Source organism: Ziziphus jujuba, chromosome 9, assembly GCF_031755915.1.
Source record: "Ziziphus jujuba cultivar Dongzao chromosome 9, ASM3175591v1".
Lineage (NCBI taxonomy): Eukaryota > Viridiplantae > Streptophyta > Magnoliopsida > Rosales > Rhamnaceae > Ziziphus > Ziziphus jujuba.
The window spans coordinates 26,726,366-26,746,806 of record NC_083387.1 but is presented as its reverse complement, the minus strand read 5'-3'; the positions used below and the strand labels follow the sequence as shown (position 1 = coordinate 26,746,806).

Below are 20,441 nucleotides of genomic sequence, written 5' to 3'. Positions count from 1 at the left end.
ACGTTACTTGTACGAACTCCAAGGAGATAGGAAGCTACAGAGAAGGAAAAAAAATAAAAATAAAAAAACTGCAGAAAGGCCCGCGGTTCAAAAAACGCGTTGGCCGTTCTAAAAACGTGTTTTAGATAATAAAAAAAAAAAAAAAAAAAGAAAAAGAAAAAGAGAAAGAAATCGAGAAGTCACGGAGTGATGGGACCGAGATGGGAGGAAGACTCAAGGAAAGGAAGTGCACAAAATTCAAAAGGTAACGTCAAATTATATTTCATTTTTTTAAAATAGGGAAAACGACATCCGTGAAGTGGAGTACGGGGTTTGTCAATTTCCAGATTTACCCTTGTCTATATTCCTTGCAGATTTTGTAGAAATTGGTGTGATAGGCTTTACTTCGCAAGGTCTGAGTCCGAAAACAAAAACAAAGAAAAAACAGGAAAAAAAAAAAAAGAAAAACAATCCTCTTTTTTGTGTGGTGTAGCGAAAACATGGTTATACCAGCGAAGGGTGGATCCCTGCCCATGTCGTGTTTGAAGACGTTGGACTCTGTGGAGTTGGTCGACTTCATAGAGGAGAAGGAGGCCATGAAGAAGCAGTTTCAGAAGCTCAAGACTATGCTGTTGTCCTTCAATAACCTCCTGAGTGATGCTATGGAGATGCAAATCCGAAACCCAGATGTTGATATGTGGGTTAGCGATGTTGAAGATGTAATGTATGATGTACAAGACCTGTTGGATGAGATCGAAACTGAAGCTCTCAGATGCAAACTTGCACGAGAATCTCATGACTTTTTCAGCATTAATCAGGTACTTAATTCTATGTCAACTCCCTTTAATGTTGAGACAGTTTATCAAGGCTTATTGGAGATCATTGTTAAATTAGAATCTCTCTTAGAGCTAAAAGATGGGCTCGCTCTCAAAGAATTTGAATTTGAAGATGATTATGTTCAACCCAAATCTTTACCTGAAACAAAATTGATGGAAAACTCTGCCGTCGATGACAACTTCTCTCCACCACCACCACAAAATTTAATGGAATATGATGTTTATGGTAGAGACTATGAGAAAGAGACTATTTTGAAACTGTTACTATCCAATGACAATAACGTATCAGTGATCCCCATATTGGGTATGGCAGGAGTTGGTAAAACAACTCTGGCTCACCTGCTTTACGAAGATTTAAAAGTGAATAGACATTTCGATCTGAAAGCATGGGTTTGTGTCTCTGACGAATTTGATCTCCTGAGGTTAACCAAATGTATGTTTGAGTCTGTCACTTCTATTGCATGCGATGTCAGGGACGTCAGTTTTCTTCAGTTTAAATTGAAGGAGTCATTGATGGGAAAAAAGTTCCTCTTTGTTCAAGATGATGTTTGGGATAAGAATTATGTTCATTGGAATTTCTTCAAAAGTTGTTTCGAATCCGGAGCAAATGGGAGTAAGATAATTTTAACAACTCAAAATGAGGTTATTGCCACCATGATTGGCAATGTTCCCACTTTTGACCTCAAGACCATATCACCTGAAGATGGCTTCAAATTGCTTCTCAAACATGCCTTTGATGAGGTGGAGTCTGGTTTTTTTCCAGATCTAAACGTAATAGGTGAAAAAATTGTCAAAAAGAGCAACGGTATTCCCTTAGCTGTTAAAACACTTGCTGGTCTTCTGCGGTTTCATTCTCAACAGGAGACATGGGACAATATACTAAATAGCAATGTGTGGGAGTTGTCAAAGGAGGAAAGTAGCATTCTCCCGGCTCTTTGGTTGAGCTACCATTACCTACCTCCGCATCTTAAGCAATGCTTCGCTTACTGTTCTGTGTTTCCACGAGGTTACGAAGTTGATAAGAAACTGTTAATTTTGATGTGGATGGCTCAGGATCTTTTACAACCCCGAATGGATAAGAGAATGGAAGAAGTTGGAGAGATATACTTAAACCATCTATTATCAAGGTCACTGCTTCAGCAATCAAGAGTCAGTCAATCTGCTGTCACCATGCATAACCTTGTATACAATTTTGCTAAATCTATTTCAAAAGAATTTTGTTTCAAGTTGGATGACCATATCTCGCTTGCCCTTGTTAGCAAGATGCAAGTAAGAAACTTTAGCTTCCAGAAGCTTAAGGCCTTATCCAAAGCTAAGGTTTTGCATGCCTTCCCAGGAGCACAATGGAGAAGGGTAAATACAGGATTGCCATTGCACAGATTGGTATACCATGGACTATTGCCAAGGCTACCTCACTTAAGATCTTTGTCTTTAACATCTTGTCCAATTTTGGAATTGCCTGATTCGGTTTGCAAGTTGAAGTATCTACGATACTTGGATTTATCTTCAACTCTAATAACGCAGCTACCTGGTACAATTTGTCGTTTGTCCAAATTGCAGACACTATTGCTGTCAAATTGTAGAAATCTTACTCAGTTGCCAACTGACATTACAGCCCTACACCAGTTGCGACATCTTGATATTAGCAACACATGTTTAACAGAGATGCCTTTGCAAATGAGTAGAATGAGGAATTTGCAGTCACTGAGTAATTTTGTTGTGGGTAAATATGGTGGCTCCGGCATTCAAGAGTTAAAAGAGCTTCAGCATCTTCATGGAACACTTTGTATTTCGGGGCTTCAAAATGTTAGTAATATTGGAAACGCCATGGAGGCTAATTTGAAGGATAAAAAGTACCTTAATGAGCTTGGTTTGACGTGGAGTGGTCGCCCAGATGATTCCTTAAGAGTAAGGGAAGTTCTTGACAGCGTACAACCACATACAAACCTAAAGAAACTCATTGTCAAATTTTATGGTGGTACAAAATTCCCAAATTGGGTAGGAGATAGTTCGTATTGTAATATGGTATCGGTGCATCTAATAAATTGTAAAAATTGCTGTATTTTGCCGCCACTTGGGGAACTACCCTCTCTCAGATATCTAGAAATTATTGGATTCGATTCAGTAATGAGGATAGGTCCGGAGTTTTATTATAACAGTTCCTCCACGAGTAAGCCTTTTAGGTCACTTGAAACTTTACGCATGCGTAGTATGTCAGAGTGGCAGGAATGGTTTTTGATAAGTGGCAACGAAGATGGAGGTTTTCCTTATCTTGAGGAGCTTTATTTGGAAGATTGCCCGCAGCTATGTGGTGGCTTGCCTTATTGTCTTCCATCCTTGAGATTGCTGCATATATCAGGATGTCAACAAATTGCAACTTTGCTTCCGCAGGATGTGCAGATGGGCACCGCATATCCATCGCTTCAAACAATGGAAATATATTACTGTAGGAAATTGGAGACGTTGCCGGAAGGGGAATGGCCTTCAAATTTACAATCACTTACCATTTCCTATTGCAGAAATCTCAGAGCCCCAAAGGGAAATGGCTTCCGACATCTCAGGTCCCTTCAAAATCTGCGAATTGCTTGCTGTCATGAGTTCATGTGTTTACCAGAAGAAAAGCTGCTAGATACTCATTCTCGTCAGAGTACAGCTGTCTTTTCTTTGCAAGGCCAGTGGTATCAGGGAGACAAGGAGGAAGATGGGCCCAGCATTTGGCAAAAACCTTGGGCATGCTCGTGTGGGGATTGAGATGATGAATCATGTGGATATTTCCCTGTCTACCTATTCGTTGGATTTTCTTCAGGTATATATATATATATATATATATATTTTTTTTTTCCTGCAGTAGTATGTGTTGAAGCTTCTCTTGTTTTAAATTTTATTCTATTATTGGTTTTAGTAGGGGGTAGTGACCTTTTTAACCGTTGTTGTTTTAACTCCAAAGTCCTGGCATAACAACTGGGTTGACATCCATTTACGCTATAAAAATATGACAAATTGTTTCTTTCATTGTATATTATTGGAATTATTCTGTTAAATCTTTCTGATTACTCTATTTGACTTGGTAGCGTGGTTTAGTTTCACAGTTCCCTCAGCTAAGGAAATAATGTTGGAAGGAAAAGTTTTATCATGAATTTAATCATAATAAGCTTTATATTTTGAACAATGCCCAAACTTCTTTTGCAGTTATGAAAATTTAATTTAATTTTTTTTTTTTTAATTTTCTATGTGCTTGTTGGATTTCAAATTCAGCTCGAGCAATTGGTGGTTGGTACCGTTTCCAAAGGCTTTTCAACTGCTTCAAACTGCATGCACCGTTCCAAACTCCATTCTTGTAACTCAGCATGTGATTGACTGCCAGAGGATAAGGTCCGTACTCTTTTACTGCTCATTCTGTATAATGGCTATGGTCTATCGTGGAGGGAATTGACATCGTTACTGCTTCTTTGGTATGACGGCTCTGGTCCATTGTGTGATGGAATCGACATCAGTGGGTTAACGAATTCATTATGGATGATTGTTCTTTATGTTTTTTTTTTGGTTGGGGTGGATTTTATTGGATGTTTGTTCTTTATGTTTTTTTTTTTGGTTGGGGTGGATTTTATTGGATGTTTTTAGTATCACCAGTGAACTTCTTAATTCATTGAGGAAGTCACATATTTGAGCGATAATGAGAAGATGTTGTGTGGTGCATGACAGCTTCAATCCAAGTTGGATTATTTATGCAGGAATTTATGGGATATGTGGCTAATTTGAATATTATAAATGCATTGCGTTAAATTGATTTTGATTGATGAAATAAGATGGTTTGTGACTCTTGTGTTGTTTTAACAGTCATTGAGTGTACTTACCAAAAGACTTGGCACGTTGTTCTGGTTAACTATATTTTCTTAATTTTTAAATTTGTAAATTTCTATTCTTCGAAGCATCAAAGTTCTTATTAGTTTACAGTCTAGTTCATCTGTTTGTTTTTCTCTGTGCTTGTTTTTTGTTTTTAATCCTAGCCGTCAATACGTTTGTCATTTGAAATAACAGCTAATTTTAATCACATACCATTAAATTTAATTAAAGCCTATTGATTGGTTGATGACACATCCTTTCTATCAAAGTTCATATGTAAAAATAAATTAAAGCTGGTTTCAAGAGGTAACTAGACATGGTTCATGAATAACAAAGTCAATAACTCCGAAACATATTTGGTAACCGCTATTTTTGTTTTTTATTTTTGATTTTTTTCTGCTAAATTGTGTATAAAATACTTAATTCAAATGCTTATTAATGTTTTAACGATGGTTAAACATCTTCATCAATACAAGCATAAGAGGTTAAAAACCCAAAAAAAAAAAAAATATATATATATATATATATATATATACACACACACAAATTGAAAACCACTTGAAATTGTTTTTTTTTTTCTTTTTGTTTAAATATTTGAGATGAGCAAATCACACAAAATTATAGGTAGAAAAAAAAAATAAAAACAAAAAATGTAGACGACAATTTTAATTTTTAATTTTGCAAATTTCTATTCCAAGGCATTGTAGTTCTTTTGTAGATTAGAACTAGTTCATCTGTTTGTTTTACTTTGTGCTTGTTTTTTGTTTTTCATTCATTTGTCATTTGATCTAATTACTACTGTTAATGGTGCGCATACAGTGAAGAGTAGGTACAAGGCTGCTAGGTTGACTCATCCTCAACCCGAAGGAGGAAGTTCCTTGGCTGAGCCGAGTAATGAATGTCATTTGGAATGGTGGAACTTATTGTGGAAGTTGTGTCTTCAAAATAAGAAGGTAAATTTTATTTGATGTCCAGAGAGGAAACTTTGATTCATGCTGTTTGGAGTTGCTCTCATGCACGTCAAATTTGGAAAGTACGGCTTTTCCTCCTGTGCTGCCAAATTTATTTGAAGGTGATTTCACTTAGTTTTGTTCTTGGCTTTCAAAAATTTTGGAGGAGGACCAAGATTTTTTTTTTGGTCTTTGGATGTTAATCAAAGCTGATTAGAGTGGTATAAGTACATCCTCCAAAACCATCAGCTTCCAGGAAATGGCCTATCTATTTGACTTTCACCCTTTATAAACCTATTCAGAAAAACCCGAATTATGTGGGCTCTATGTTATGAATGTGAAACCCGAATTACGTGGGCTTTAATAAACTGATTAGCCCAGTTTAATTAATTTTCACCATCAATATATATATATATATATATATATATTCATACATACATACATGACCATCTTAGATACCAAAAGGACAATATGGTCTTTCTATTTTCTTTCTTTCTTTTTTTTCCATTTTTTTTTTTTTTTTTTTTTTGCTTACAAGGTGAGGTGTAAAACCCAAAAAACCCGATGACTAAGCCATCAAAAGGATGATGGCACAAGGCCCATCTCCTGGGTTGCAAAATAACTAAAATTGCTGGGAAGAGAATTAACTGTCAAAAAACCAGTAACATCATTTCTAATACACCAGTTGCATACAGAGTGAGCCAAAAAGTTTTGTTCCCTCGGGATCCAGTTAAAACACACCTTCTGGAAGCCTATTTTCTTAGAACTGATCTCCTCCAAAATACCTTCTACTATCCAGTGAGAATTGTGTGTGTCTTGACTGTTTAGAGTTGATACAATGTTTTTGGCGTCAGAATCACACCATATTTTTTGCCAGCCTTCCTCTTGAGCTAAAATTAATCCTTGCAGGACTCCCACAGCTTCAGCTAACTCAGGGATATCTGTCTGGGTGCGAATAGACTTTATCTTTATAACTTTGACCTCATAGTCCCTTGCCACCAGTCCAATGAAGCTAACTCCATTTTTAACTGCTGCATCAGAATTAATTCTTATGCTCTGCGTATCCCACATTCTTACTATCCTCCTGGGTTCTCTATAGAGTAGAACACCCTTCTCCTCCTTTAGCAAGATGGCTTTGGCCTCTCTAAACCTGAAATTCAACACATCCATGATACTATCGAGAGGGTTAGTTTTATTTTCAAAGATGCGGGAGTTTCTTTCCTTCCATAGTTGGTCCATCACAAGGGCAGCAAAAAGAAAAAAGAAATCCCTGTCTGACGGGAGCACTGGAAGAGAACCAAGGGGGTTAGAGATCAGACAGAGTTTTTCTTTCACTGGATAATCTGTAAACGTCTCCCACTTAATACACCACGGGAGGCCATACCACACGGCCCTTGCAACTTGACAATGAAAAAAGATGTGGTTGTCCGATTCTAGCACACCACAGCCATGAATGCATTCATTACTAGTGACATGTATATTTCTATGCATGAGGTTCTCTACTGTTGGAAGTCCTCCATTGTAAAGCTTCCAAAGAAAGAACTTGAGTCTTTCATGAATCTTGGAGGACCATAGATACTTCCACCATTGAGAGGCTAAGTGATTTCTCCAGAATTCCATCAAGAAAGCTGATTTAACCGTGAATTTCCCATTTGTGTTGCCGCACCGGATTAGTTTATCCTCTAGATGAGAATTTGAAGAAGGGATTTTACAAATATTCCTCACAGTGGTTGCATCAAAAAGATGGTCAAGTCTATCTTTATTCCAGCTGCCATCCCTGTTCCTGAGAGAGTTTACCATACCAAATTCTTGGGATACAGCTTCTGAGATTGGAGTTGGTTTGAAATGAGGGTTATTAGGAACCCATGGATCCTCCCATATACTGATTCTATCTCCTTTTCCTACCTTGTAATAGAGTCCTTTTAACAGAATATTCCTAGCCTGATAAATGCCGTTCCATGAAGAAGAGCAATTCTTCTTCTTCGAGCATTTCAGGAAGGAACAACCAGCAAAATATTTAGCTTTAATTGCCTGCACCTAAAATCTATCATTCTCTGAGGCCAGCATCCAGGCTAGTTTACTGAGGAGTGCCAAATTCAAGTCTTGAGCAATTTTTTTTCCATTTTTTGTTTCATATTGACCATATCGTCTTTTATTTATTTATCTTTTCCCAAAACAAAAAATTGTGCCCGTGATTTGAACGCCAACTCTATCCAAACTAATCATCAGTCGAGCAATTTTTTTTTTTTTTTTTTTCGGTTCCTGTGTTTCAGAGCTCAGAATATTGTTCGGTTTCCAAGCCCACTGGTTTTATGCTGCGAATGTTGATCCACATGTAAAATTTAAGAAAAAGAAAATATGGGAATTGATGATGCATATTCCATCCTGCTGCAGAGTGAAACCAGAAACAAAACAACAATTGAGGTTTGATCCAGGACAGCCAAAATAATTTGTAAAGCTCTGGTTTCAACTCTGCAGCAGCATGGAATACGCATCGTCAATTCCCATATTTTTTCTTAAATTTTGTATGTGGATCAACAACATTCACAGCATAAAACCAGTGGGCTTGGAAACCAAACAACTTTCTGAGCTCTGAGACTTAGAAAAAAAAAATAATGAAAAAAAACCAAAAAAGGCTGGTTTCAAGAGGTACCAAGGAATAGCGAGGGGACACTCTTAAAGCTCATCCAAACTACCTAGAAAGGAAGCGAGAGAAATACATGTTGTTTTAAATAACAACATCAAACTACCAAAACGCCTCCTTGAAAAGCTACGAGGAAGCACAATATCAAAGAGACGGAGATTCCAGGAAAGCACCAGATCATGGAGCAATCAAGATCAATTTTCACCTAGAAAGAACATGCGAAGCTGAGGTCGCAGTAGGCACTGTTGCAAAGAACCATCAAGGAGAGATCTTATTTATTTGTAAGGCAACACATGAGATTCTCTCCTGCATTTCTGCTCTCAAAACTGAACCTATGATCTGGATCACAGATTGTGCACAAACGACAAGTATTTTGCTCTCAAATAACAGTTAAGCTAATGCTTCTTGGTAAGCTAATGCTTCTTGGTTAATAAGCACATTTTCAAGATCTATAGGTCAAGGTTGGATTGGCTAACAATAGAATACAGGGTCAAACCACTCACTCCATATCTGTTCCTAAACTTTCCAAACACAACAGGCAAAGACATTCACTCTAACAATCCTAACAATGAAGATATATTTGTTTTTAATTGTGGAATTTTTGTCCTTTTAGATTTGATTAAATAAAAAAGTGCATTCATGATGTGAATGCCAATCAAATTAATTACTAAAGCAGGTATGATCCTGATTACCCAAAAAAAAAAAAAATGATAGGTTGATACAGGACAATCAAATTGACTAATAAAGCCGGTTTCAAGTGGTAACAAGGAAAAGACAACCCGACTACTTGGACATGGTGTTGTACTGGGGAACATGAGGAACGAAGGGTGAGAAATTTATGTCGCTTTGACCATATGACAACCTGATTCCGATCCATCAAAAGTACCTCGGAAAGCACCAGATCACAGAGTAAACAAGATCATCTTTTGTGGAGTGGTGGCAGCAGGTGCTGTTCCAAGGAACCATCAAGGAGAGATTTTATGTTAGCAAGTTGTGAGATAGTCTCCTACATGATTCTGTTCTCGAAACTGAAACTATGAATCTAGGCTACAGATTGTGCAATAATGAGAAGTACTTCGTGCACAAATAACTGTTATGCTAATGCTTCTTGGTCAATAAGCACATTCGCTAAATCAACAAGTGAAGGTTGGGTGATTCTGTTCTCGAAGCTGAAACTATGAATCTAGGCTACAGATTATGCACGGATGAGAAGTACTTCGTGCACAAATAACTGTTATGCTAATGCTTCTTTGTTAATAAGCACATTCTCTAAATCAACGAGTGAAAGTTGGATTGGCCAATCTTGGAACTGATACAGGGTTATATGACCCACTCCACACCTGTTCTGAACTTCACACACAAAACAGGCAACATTCACTCTAACAATCCAAGTCTACCCCATTACCTCTTTTCCACCAACATTTTCTTACTCTCTTTTTCTTATACTCACCTAGGCATGCTACCTAAGGAGATACAGAACACTGTCTTTTCTCACTTTACATAGCAGTCGGGATGTACCAGTATATTAACCTCTGTTTACCAACTGACTTAGACGATCTACAGAGGGAGGGAGACTCAACTGCAAAAACAATGGATCGCATATAATATGATCCTTTTAACTCGAAAGGAATGTGATATTTCAACTTTAGAATCTTCTAACAGAAAGTATTTATTCATACCAGAGACAAGACAAGAACCATGTATATATGCAACTAGGAAGGTAATATGAATACTTCATGAGAAAAAGACAAACATTGCACAGTATATGATGATTATACTGAATAGCACAACAAAGCAAGAAGACAAAAAAAAAAGTACACAAAAGGAGAACAATAAAATGTGCAAAAAAAATACTAATACAAAAAAAATACTAATACATGAAAAAGGAATAATGAAGAATAAGTTTATTAACAAGTAATCAATTTTAGATTCACATCTGCTACTACTTAATCTAAACTTTGAAAACTATAGGTCAAACCAAAACCCATTAGGAAACTAAAAATAGTGGAAAAGAGAACAAACTGAGGAAAACTGGAGAGGACAAAGCCGCACAATCTCAGCTCATGCATCTGTCAACCTGTAAACAATGCAAGGGACCAGTCATGAGCACAACTTCCTCTTCCACTGTCAGGCGCTGCAGCTATAGCATGAAAGATCAGTCTAAAGTCCAATTAAGAAAGAGAAGCAGGAGGCCCTTCCTTCGCCAGCAAATTCTCAGAAATGGAGAAGGTTCCTAAAACATAAGACCAAGAAAAGTCAAAGTGGGGGGAAGTGGGAAGTTGCCTCTCATCAGAAATCTCCAGATACGCAGGCTCGCCAATATACAGGCTCATCAAATCTGTAATCCAGGGCATCCCTCAATGCTGGGTGTACCTTTCGTATTAGGTATGCTGCCAGTTAATTTGGGACACTCTATCATAGAAAGATCTCTAAGGCGAGAGAAAGCTCCACCTCCCGGAAGCAACCATACTTGCCATTCTGGCATATCGCCAAAGTGTAAAACTTCCAAGGAAGGAAACGGATTTGCTGCCGAACCATAAAACTCCTTGCCTATGACTGCCAACTTACCAAACCCCTTAATGTAGAGCTCTATGAGAAAAGGTAACTGGCCAAGCGAAGGCAATTGAAAACAGTTTTCACCATCGCTTAAACAGATGCAGTATAAATTTGTAAAAGAAGCATTTCCAAACCATTCAGGAAATCTGGTACCTTGATAAGAGCAGACAGATAATTTCTCCACCTTTCTGGGAGGCCGGAGGTTGTCAAGGACTTGAAGTTCAATTTCTGAATTGTCAGCTGGACCATCCCATTTGAAACTTATATCGGTTAGCTGCAACTTACCCTCTAAATTGGCCTGCAAAATATCCTCAACGATAACATTTTGGAGCCCTGTAATACAAAGTCTTCCACACAATTGAAGATTCTGAAGCTCCTTGATGCCAGATCCATTACCCTTGCCCAGAACAAAATTGGTTAACGTCTGCAGGTCTTTCAAAGCGGACATGTGCAGTGGCATCTCCACCAGAGGTGTGCCTGTAGTGTCAAGGCGGCGTAGCTTGGTTAGGTGCCTCATAAGGGATGGCAGTCGAGCAAGAGCGGTACAGCATACCAATAGTAAAGTCTGCAGGTTAACCCAAGTACAAACTACATCAGGTATCGCTTGCAATTGAGTATAAGACAAGTCCAAGTATCTTAGATGCTTCAACATGCCAATGGAATCGGGCAACTGGGTGATAGGATACATGGACAGAGAAAGCACTCTCAAGTATGTCAGAATTTGGAACAACCTTGTCAGCGCCGAGCGGTCCCATTTGAATGTTTTGTTGTCCTCCATGGGTCCCAAAGGCAGGAATGTGCGCAGGCGCTTGCTTTCAGACAAAGCCTCAAATTTCTTGACGTCCTGAATCTCTTGTCTCTTATAGGACAGATGACGAGTCTTGCGCACAGGGGTGAAGGAGCTATTGTTCTCCAGCCTCAAACAGAACTGTCCTGACAGCGATGTAGCCAAATTGTTCACAAGGCAGTGCATGGTGAAATAGGATTCGTTTTGTCTTGATTGATGGATCAAGGACCTCGATTTCAGATCATGGAAGTACTCTTCCCCAACTTGTTCGATGGTCTTCCCATTTTGAGGTTCCAGAAGCCCTTCTGCCATCCACAAGGAGATTAAGTCTTGCATCTGGAATTCATAACCACAGTGATATATTGAGCAGTGAGTAAAGCATCGCTTGAGATGTTGAGGAAGGGAAAGGTAGCTGAACCATAGAGCAGGAAGAATATCACTCTCCCTTTCAGACAGCTTCCATATTGGGCTGCTTAGAATCCTGTCCCATTCCTCGGGATTGCGTTCAAGCCGCAAAATGCAGCCCATCAATTTGATTGCGAAGGGATTGCCTTGGCATTTGCTAACAAGCCTTTTGCCAACTATTTCCAGATACTGAGGAAAATGTGAGAATGTGGCGACGCCATGAAAGATGCGCTCGGCGAATAGCTTCCAGCAATCTTCATCATGAGAAATGGGGTTGAGGTGGTGAATAATTGTGAAGGTACGCATCAGCACAGGTTCAGGACATGTGGAAGCGGTCATAATGATCTTACTCCGACTACCTCCAAACTCAGAGAGAATCCCCAAGGCATGGGGATCAAAGGGATTGCGGTGGCAATTAGAATCCAGAACAAGTAGGAAATTCTTGCCGGCCAAAGCATCCTTCAATCTAGCTTGAAGTCGGGATGCATCCTCCTCCTCCATCGGATTACAGGGAGGTTGGCAAATGAGCCCCTCCAAAAGTGTTCTACTCATTCTCAGAGCATCAAAGTCATCTAACACAGGGACCCAGAGCAGAAGGTCAAAGTGGGCGTTAATTCGATCATCAGAAAAAATGAATTGAGCAAGAGCAGACTTGCCAATCCCATCAGGGCCCACTATGAGTGCAAACTTAGTGCTACAGTCATCAGCGTCAGCATCATCATCAGAGAGCAACCAACCAACAATGGCCTCAATATCAGAATCTCTACCATAAAGCTTAGATTCCTCAGCAAAAGAGGTTGTTGAGGGTATCCTCCGGAGAGGTCTAATAGTTTCAGCGCTTTCTTTCAAACCAAACATGTTCTTGAGTTTGAGAATACATTCCAAACAATTAATGGTCTTGACAAGATCAGGTTCTATTTTTTTACCAAAAGGAGAGACGAGTTCGGACAAGTAGTTGAATACCTGAGTCGCGCTGCTGCCGTGTTCCTTTCTCTGTTTGGATTGGATGCCATGAATATCGATCGTCTCCAGGGCGTCCTCTCCGTCGTACAGAAGCTCCTGCAGCTCATCAACCAAAGCCTTCCCGTCGGAGCTGGTGATGTGCTTCTCTTCAGCATCATAGTACAAGCTCTTAGCCGCCAGCAAGTAAAACTTCAAATTCTTGCTCATTTCCTCCATGTTCGCCCCTCCTTTTCTCCCCCCCATCCACTCCATGAAATCTCCTGAAAACAGCTTCTCCGCTACCGCCTCCAGGGAAGTCGACAGTATCCATTGTTCCATTCTCCTCTCTCTCTCTCTCTCTCTCTTCTTCCGATTACCAGCTAGATTTCTGAAGGCGACCGAAACAGAAACACAGGAGATTTGTCAGTGGGGGTTTCTGTGTCTGTGTCTGTGTCTGTGTCTGTGTCTGGCTCTGTTCGTGTCTCAACCTGACGCCGTTAAGACATACCGTTAAATTTCCCTGAACCGCAGGAAGCTTCCTTTTTTCTTTTTTGGTGGGGAATCTGAACTACAAAATACACATTTGAATATCCAACCATCAAAAAATCCCCATTTTTTCTTTTTGTATGTTTTTCCTCTCTTTTTTTTTTTTTTGGCCATTTGAAGTATGTTAATACAATTGTTTATTAAGGTCCTCTCAGAATAATTAAAATAATAATAATAATGGATTGAATATTCTTTTTCCTGACGGTTGAATTGAGATATGTATGTGGTTAGCATTTATCAAGTTGCTCATACTTTAATATCAAGCTATGAGATTTACTTTTCATATACGGAACCAACCTATTTAAACAAATCCAAGAAAATTCCAACAGTATTAATAAGAGACATTAGCATTTTTGTTTTTTTGTTTTTGTTTTTGATAGCAGAGATATTAGTTCGGCATTAACATATGTAAACTTCCTTTCCAAAAAAAAAAAAAACGCATATGTCAACATGATAATCGACAAGTTATATACATGTATGCCATTCAATTTCTAGTATTGCATTTTTGTTTTTTTGGTAAATTAAAATTGTACCTTTCGCCAAATAATTTCTGGATTACATACATACATGATACATTTACCTTTGTATTCATTTTCCTCCAAACACTACTATTCTCTCAATCAAACCATTACAAATTTTCTTTACAGAAAAAAAACAAAAAAAAAAAATGAAAATCTTAGTCAACGAATTTTTTATTTTATTTGATTTTTTTTTGTTTTGTTTTATTTTTGTAATTACATATCCTTGTACTAAAAATCCATTATTATTTTAGATAACGAAGCTGAAGTTATTTTCATGGCTTTTTTTTTTTTTTTTTTTAAGGGTCAACGTAGCTTTGTTGTTATCACCGCCATTTCTTTTTTACTTATTTAATGAAAATTTGAAAAACCAAAAAATCCCAAAAAAAAAAACAAAAAAACAAAAACATATTATGCATCAATTACAGTTAGGCAAATTGAATTCGAGTTCAATGGTCGTGATTCGTGTGAATGTGAAATATGGTTTGACCATGTTGAAGATTGTGGACTTTTATGGTGGAGAGAGGAAATATAGGAAGCGTTTAAGCTACGCTTAACACTTAAAGCCGTTATTAACACATTAAACCATTGTTGGTCGACATCTATTATTGCTATTTAGTACAAAATTTGCACAATAGATGTTCCTCTCTTTCAAGAATTGGCTCATTATTTCACCTAAAAAATAAAAATAAATAAATAAAAGAAAAGCCGAACTGGCTCATTTTTGGGTTAAAAAGAAAATTCGTCTCATTCTCAAAGGTGCAGGAATTTGATTTTATTTGAACGGGAAGTGTTTGGATGCATGGAAGCTCTAACTTCTTATAAAAACATACGTATCAAGAAAATCTTAAAAGTATCTTTATACAGCCTTAAGACTTTCTTTTCAAAACATAAGATTTATAAAAACTAATAAAAAAAATTTCATTTTACACAATTCTAAATTAAATGTCAAATAAAATTAATTCAGTTCGTATGTCATTTTATATAAAACTTATTGTTTGCAATGTTGCTTTATTTTTTTTGTGGATATAATAATTCGCAATATTGTACCAGTAATCAAAGAAACAAACATATCAAAATAATATTATATACACTTGCAGCAAAAAGAATATATATATATATATATATGTTCAGGCTTTTAATAGGTGGATCTTATGTTTTTACCATTAGGTCTCTTCCACTGGATTCTAAATTTCATTATGTCATAAAGTCCACGTCTTAATTTTTTTATTTTATTTTTTTAAAAGTTAACTATTGATGCAATCTATTTCATTGATGGAATAAGAGGGGGAAAAAAAAAAGGAAAATATTCAATTTTTTATTTGAATTTTAAAATTAATAAAAAGGAAACGATAGAGAAGGAAATGAAAAGATTAAATTATATCGATTTTAATATATTTAGATTTCTACTCAAATTTAACTGGAAATGAAAGAAAAAAAAAGTTTAATAAGACTTTTTAATATTTTAAAATTATCATTACTAATTAAAAACTAATTAATTGAGATATTTTATATATAGGATCTCTTATTTTTTCTTTACTTCCTTTTCCATTCATTAATCATCTAAACAATAATTATTAATAAATATATATATATATAGATATATTTTTATTAAATTTATCATCTCTTCACATTACCATGATTGTTAATATCTCCAAGAAAGAAGGTAATTGACCAGTTTTGTGCGGTTTTACTTTGTTAGCCATTCCGTTAGAATTTAATTCTATTAATTGGATTTTCGTAGTTCGTAATAATGCCAATTATAGGTGTTTGATGTATGAATTGGACCATTCATTAATGGGTCTACTTAAAAAGGAGTTGCTGGAAAATGTATGCCATAAGTGAAAAGCATCATAATCCCATAATGAAAATGTGAATTTCTATTGTTCTTTGCATTTTTCACTTGTCCATTTTGTTATATTTGGTTTGAAATATTAAAAATACAAGGAAAAATAAAGACAATTTTAAGGATAGGAAAATGCATCTTTGATTTCCGTTTTTATCTTTCAACCTAACCGGTGGAAACCGGCAGAAAATTGGAAGAAAACAGTGGAAAACAGTCGGTAGAAAACGGCCACCGGAAAACGAAGGAAATAGTCTAAGCAGCAGAAACAGACGAAGACAATAGGAAATGTTGAAGTGGCGGAAACCGGCGGAAAATGGTGGAAAAAACGAGAGAGAGAGAGGGAAAAGAGAGAGAGAGAGTGAATAATAATAAAGCCATGAAAGCAATTTCAGCTGCGTTATCTAAAATAATAGTAGATTTTTAGTATATGGATATGTCACTACGAAAATATATATATATATATATATATATATTCGTTAACTAATATATATATATATATTTTTTTCCTGTAAAGAAAATTTGTAATGGTTTGATTGAGAGAATAGTAGTGTTTGGAACAAAATGGATACAAAGGTAAATGTATCGTTTATGTAATCCTAGAAATTATTTGCCAAAAGGTACAATTTTTATTTACCCCAAAAAAAAAAAAATGTACCACAAGAAATTGAATGACATACATGTATATAACTTGTCTATTATCATGTTGACATATGCGGTTTTTATTTTATTTTATTTTTATTTTTTGGAAAAGAAGTTTACATATGTTAATGTATGTTAATGTTAAACTAATATCTCTGCTATCAAAAACCCAAAAAAAAAAAAAAAAAAAAAAAAAAAAAAAGATGCCAATTTCTCTTATCAAGCTGTTGGAATTTTCTTGGATTTGTTTAAATAGGTTGGTTCAGTATGTAAAAAGTAAAAGTTAATCTCATAGCTTGATGCTATTAAAGTATGAGTAACTTGATAAAGGCTAACTACATACATATATCAATTAAACCGTTCGGAAAAAAATTTATTCAATCCATTATGATTATTATTTTAATTATTCTGAGAGGACCTTAATAGCAATTATATTAACATACTTCAAATGAAAAAAAAAGGAAAAACATAGAAAAAGAAAAAATAAATTTACAATGGGGATTTTTTTTTTATCCTTGGATATTCAAATGAGTTTTTTGTAGCTCAGAATCCCCACCAAAAAATAAATAAAAAAAAGGCTTCCTGTGGTTCAGCAAACTTTAACGGCATGACTTAACGGCGTCAGGTTGTGACACACACAGAGCCAGAGACAGAAACAGACACAGAAGCCCTCACTGACAACATCATCTGTGTTTCTGTTTGGGTCGCCTTTAGAAAATCTAGCAAGTAATCGGGTTGATGATGAGACACAGAAACCCTTAGTTACCGAAATAATTACCCAAATCATATATCGTTTGGTTCAGGAAAATTTAATCGTTCCAGATCAAATCAATCGGTTCCCACTCCACACCATCTAATCCAAACCTTAGCTTTTGATCAATCATGGTTGGAACCGGGTTCTGGGTTGAGTTGCAAAGAGAAACCCTTTAAACGGTCCTGATTAAATCTATCATTTCCCACCTTCACATAACGCGAGAAAGAGAGAGAGAATGGAAGAATGGATGCTGTCGACTTGCCTGGAGAAGCTGTTTTCAGGAGATTTGATGGAGTGGATGCGGGGGAGAAAAGGAGGGGCGAACACAGAGGAAATGAGCAAAAATTTGAAGTTTTACTTGCTGGCGGCTAAAAGCTTGTACTATGATGCTGAAGAGAAGCACATCACTAGCTCCGACGGCAAGGCTTTGGTTGCTGAGCTGCAGGAGCTTCTGTACGACGGAGAGGACGCCCTGGAGACCATCGATTTTCATGACGTCCAATCCAAACAGAGAAAGGAACAAGGCAGCAGCGCGATCCAGGTATTCGACTACTTGTCCCAACTCGTCTCTCCTTTCGGTAAAAAGATAGAACCTGAGCTTGTCAAGACCATTAATTGTTTGGAATGTATTCTCAAACTCAAGAACATGTTTGGTTTCAAAGAAGGTGCTGACAGTATTAGACCTCTCCGGAGGATACCCTCAACCTCTTTTGTTGAGGAATCTAAGCTTTATGGCAGAGATTCTGATATTGAGGCCATTGTTGGTTGGTTGCTCTCTGATGATGATGATGCTGATGCTGATGCCTGTGGCACTAATAAGTTTGCACTCATAGTGGGCCCTGATGGGATTGGCAAGTCTGCTCTTGCTCAATTCGTCTTCTCTGATGATCGAATTAACGCCCACTTTGACCTTCTGCTCTGGGTCCCTGTGTTAGATGACTTTGATGCTCTCAGAATGACTAGAACACTTTTGGAGGAGCTCACTTGCCAACCCCCCTGTAATCCGCTGGAGGAGGATGCATCCCGACTTCAAGCTAGATTGAAGGATGCTTTGGCCGGCAAGAATTTCCTACTTGTTCTGGATTCTAACTGCAACCGCAATCCTTTTGATCCACATGCCCTGGGGATTCTTTCTGAGTTTGGAGGTAGTAGGAGTAAGATCATTATGACCGCTTCCACATGTCCTGAACCTGTGCTGATGCCTACCTTCACAATTATTCACCTCCTCAACCCCATTTCTCATGATGAAGATTGCTGGAAGCTATTCGCCGAGCGCATCTTTCATGGCGTCGCCACATCCTCACATTTTCCTCAGTATCTGGAAATAGTTGGCAAAAGGCTTGTTAGCAAATGCCAAGGCAATCCCTTCGCAATCAAATTGATTGGCTCCATTTTGCGGCTTGAACCCAATCCTGAGGAATGGGACAGGATTCTAAGCAGCCCAATATGGAAGCGGTCTGAAAGGGAGAGTGATATTCTTCCTGCTCTATGGTTCAGCTACCTTTCCCTTCCTCAACATCTCAAGCGATGCTTTACTCACTGCTCAATATATCACTGTGGTTATGAATTCCAGATGCAAGACTTAATCTTCTTGTGGAATGCAGAAGGGCTTCTGGAACCTCAAAATGGGAAGACCATCGAACAAGTTGGGGAAGAGTACTTCCATGATCTGAAATCGAGGTCCTTGATCCATCAATCAAGACAAAACGAATCCTATTTCACCATGCACTGCCTTGCGAACAATTTGGCTACATCGCTGTCAGGACAGTTCTGTTTGAGGCTGGAGAACAATAGCTCCTTCACCCCTGTGCGCAAGACTCGTCATCTGTCCTATAAGAGACGAGAGATTCAGGACGTCAAGAAATTTGAGGCTTTGTCTGAAAGCAAGCGCCTGCGCACATTCCTGCCTTTGGGACCCATGGAGGACAACAAAACATTCAAATGGGACCGCTCAGTGCTGACAAAGTTGTTCCGAATTCTGACATACTTGAGAGTGCTTTCTCTGTCCATGTATCCTATCACCCAGTTGCCTGATTCCATTGGCATGTTGAAGCATCTAAGATACTTGGACTTGTCTTATACTCAGTTGCAAGCGATACCTGATGTAGTTTGTAGTTGCTTTCACCTGCAGACTTTACTATTGGTATGCTGTACCGCTCTTGCTCGACTGCCATTCCTTATGAGGCACCTAACCAAGTTACGCTGCCTTGACACTACAGGCACGCCTCTGGTGGAGATGCCTCCGCACATGTCCGCTTTGAAAGACCTGCAGACGTTAACCAATTTTGTTCTGGGCAAGGCCAATGGATCTCGCATCAAGGAGCTTCAGAATCTTCAATTGTGTGGAAGACTTTGTATTTCAGGGCTCCAAAATGTTATTGTTGGGGATATTTTGCAGGCCAATTTAGAGGGTAAGTTGCAGCTAACCGATATATGTTTCAAATGGGATGGTCCCGCTGACAATTCAGAAGTCGAACTTCAAGTCCTTGACAGCCTCCGGCCTCCCAGGAAGGTGGAGAAATTATCTGTCTGCTCTTATCGAGGTACCAGATTCCCTGAATGGTTTGGAAATGCTTCATTTACCAATTTATGCTGCATCTGTTTAAGCGATGGTGAAAACTGTTTTCAATTGCCTTCGCTTGGCCAGTTACCTTTTCTCATCAAGCTCTACATTAAGGGGTTTGGTAAGTTGGCAGTCATAGGCAAGGAGTTTTATGGTTCAGTGGCAAATCCATTTCCTTCCTTGGAAATTTTACACTTTGGCGATATGCCAGAATGGCAAATATGGTTGCTTCTGGGAGGTGGAGCTTTCTCTTGCCTTAGGGATCTTTCTATGATAGAGTGTCCCAAATTAACTGGCAGCATACCTAATACGAAAGGTACTCTCAGAATTGAGGGATGCCCTAGATTACAGATTTGATGAGCCTGTATATCGGCGAGCCTGCGTTTCTGGAGATTTCTGATGAGAGGCTACTTCCCACTTCCCCCCACTTTAACTTTTCTTGGTCTTCTGTTTTAGGAACCTTCTCCATTTCTGAGAATTTGCTGGCCGAAGGAAGGGCCTCCTGCTTCTCTTTCTTAACTGGACTTTAGACTGATCTTTCATAATAGAGCTACAGGACAGATTCATGCGCTGAGATTGTGCTTCTTTGTCCTCTCCATTTTTCTCAGTTTGTTCCCTTTTCGACTATTTTTA

General features: G+C 37.9%; 3 protein-coding genes across 6 annotated transcripts; 2 read left to right on the top strand and 1 right to left on the bottom strand.

Annotated features, from left to right (window-relative positions):
* The first annotated feature begins 373 nt into the window (after positions 1-373).
* Positions 374-8,662, top strand: LOC107427728 (putative disease resistance RPP13-like protein 1). 3 transcript variants are annotated; one of them, XM_048480912.2, is made up of 3 exons: positions 374-3,621; positions 4,071-4,187; positions 5,478-8,662. In XM_048480912.2, the coding sequence occupies exon 1, from the start codon at positions 480-482 to the stop codon at positions 3,564-3,566; it is 3,087 nt and encodes a 1,028-aa protein (XP_048336869.2). In that variant the 5' UTR covers positions 374-479; the 3' UTR covers positions 3,567-3,621; positions 4,071-4,187; positions 5,478-8,662. The 3 variants fall into 3 exon arrangements, with proteins under 3 accessions (XP_048336869.2, XP_015893591.4, XP_060667522.1); XM_060811539.1 differs by lacking the exon at positions 5,478-8,662 and having other exon boundaries at positions 658-797; positions 874-3,621; positions 4,071-4,649; XM_016038105.4 differs by lacking the exon at positions 5,478-8,662 and having other exon boundaries at positions 4,071-4,649.
* A 1,470-nt stretch (positions 8,663-10,132) lies between these two features.
* Positions 10,133-13,700, bottom strand: LOC107427729 (putative disease resistance RPP13-like protein 1). 2 transcript variants are annotated; one of them, XM_016038106.4, is made up of 2 exons: positions 12,964-13,698; positions 10,133-12,861 (listed from the first exon to the last, which is right to left on the bottom strand). In XM_016038106.4, the coding sequence occupies exons 1-2, from the start codon at positions 13,279-13,281 to the stop codon at positions 10,585-10,587; spliced, it is 2,595 nt and encodes an 864-aa protein (XP_015893592.3). In that variant the 5' UTR covers positions 13,282-13,698; the 3' UTR covers positions 10,133-10,584. The 2 variants fall into 2 exon arrangements, with proteins under 2 accessions (XP_015893592.3, XP_024933044.3); XM_025077276.3 differs by having other exon boundaries at positions 10,697-10,857; positions 10,962-13,700.
* Positions 13,701-17,480: 3,780 nt separating this feature from the next.
* LOC107427725 (putative disease resistance RPP13-like protein 1) lies at positions 17,481-20,165 on the top strand. The gene has a single exon (XM_025077524.3). It carries the CDS (start codon positions 17,481-17,483, stop codon positions 20,163-20,165), a length of 2,685 nt encoding a protein of 894 aa, XP_024933292.3.
* Positions 20,166-20,441: the final 276 nt, after the last annotated feature.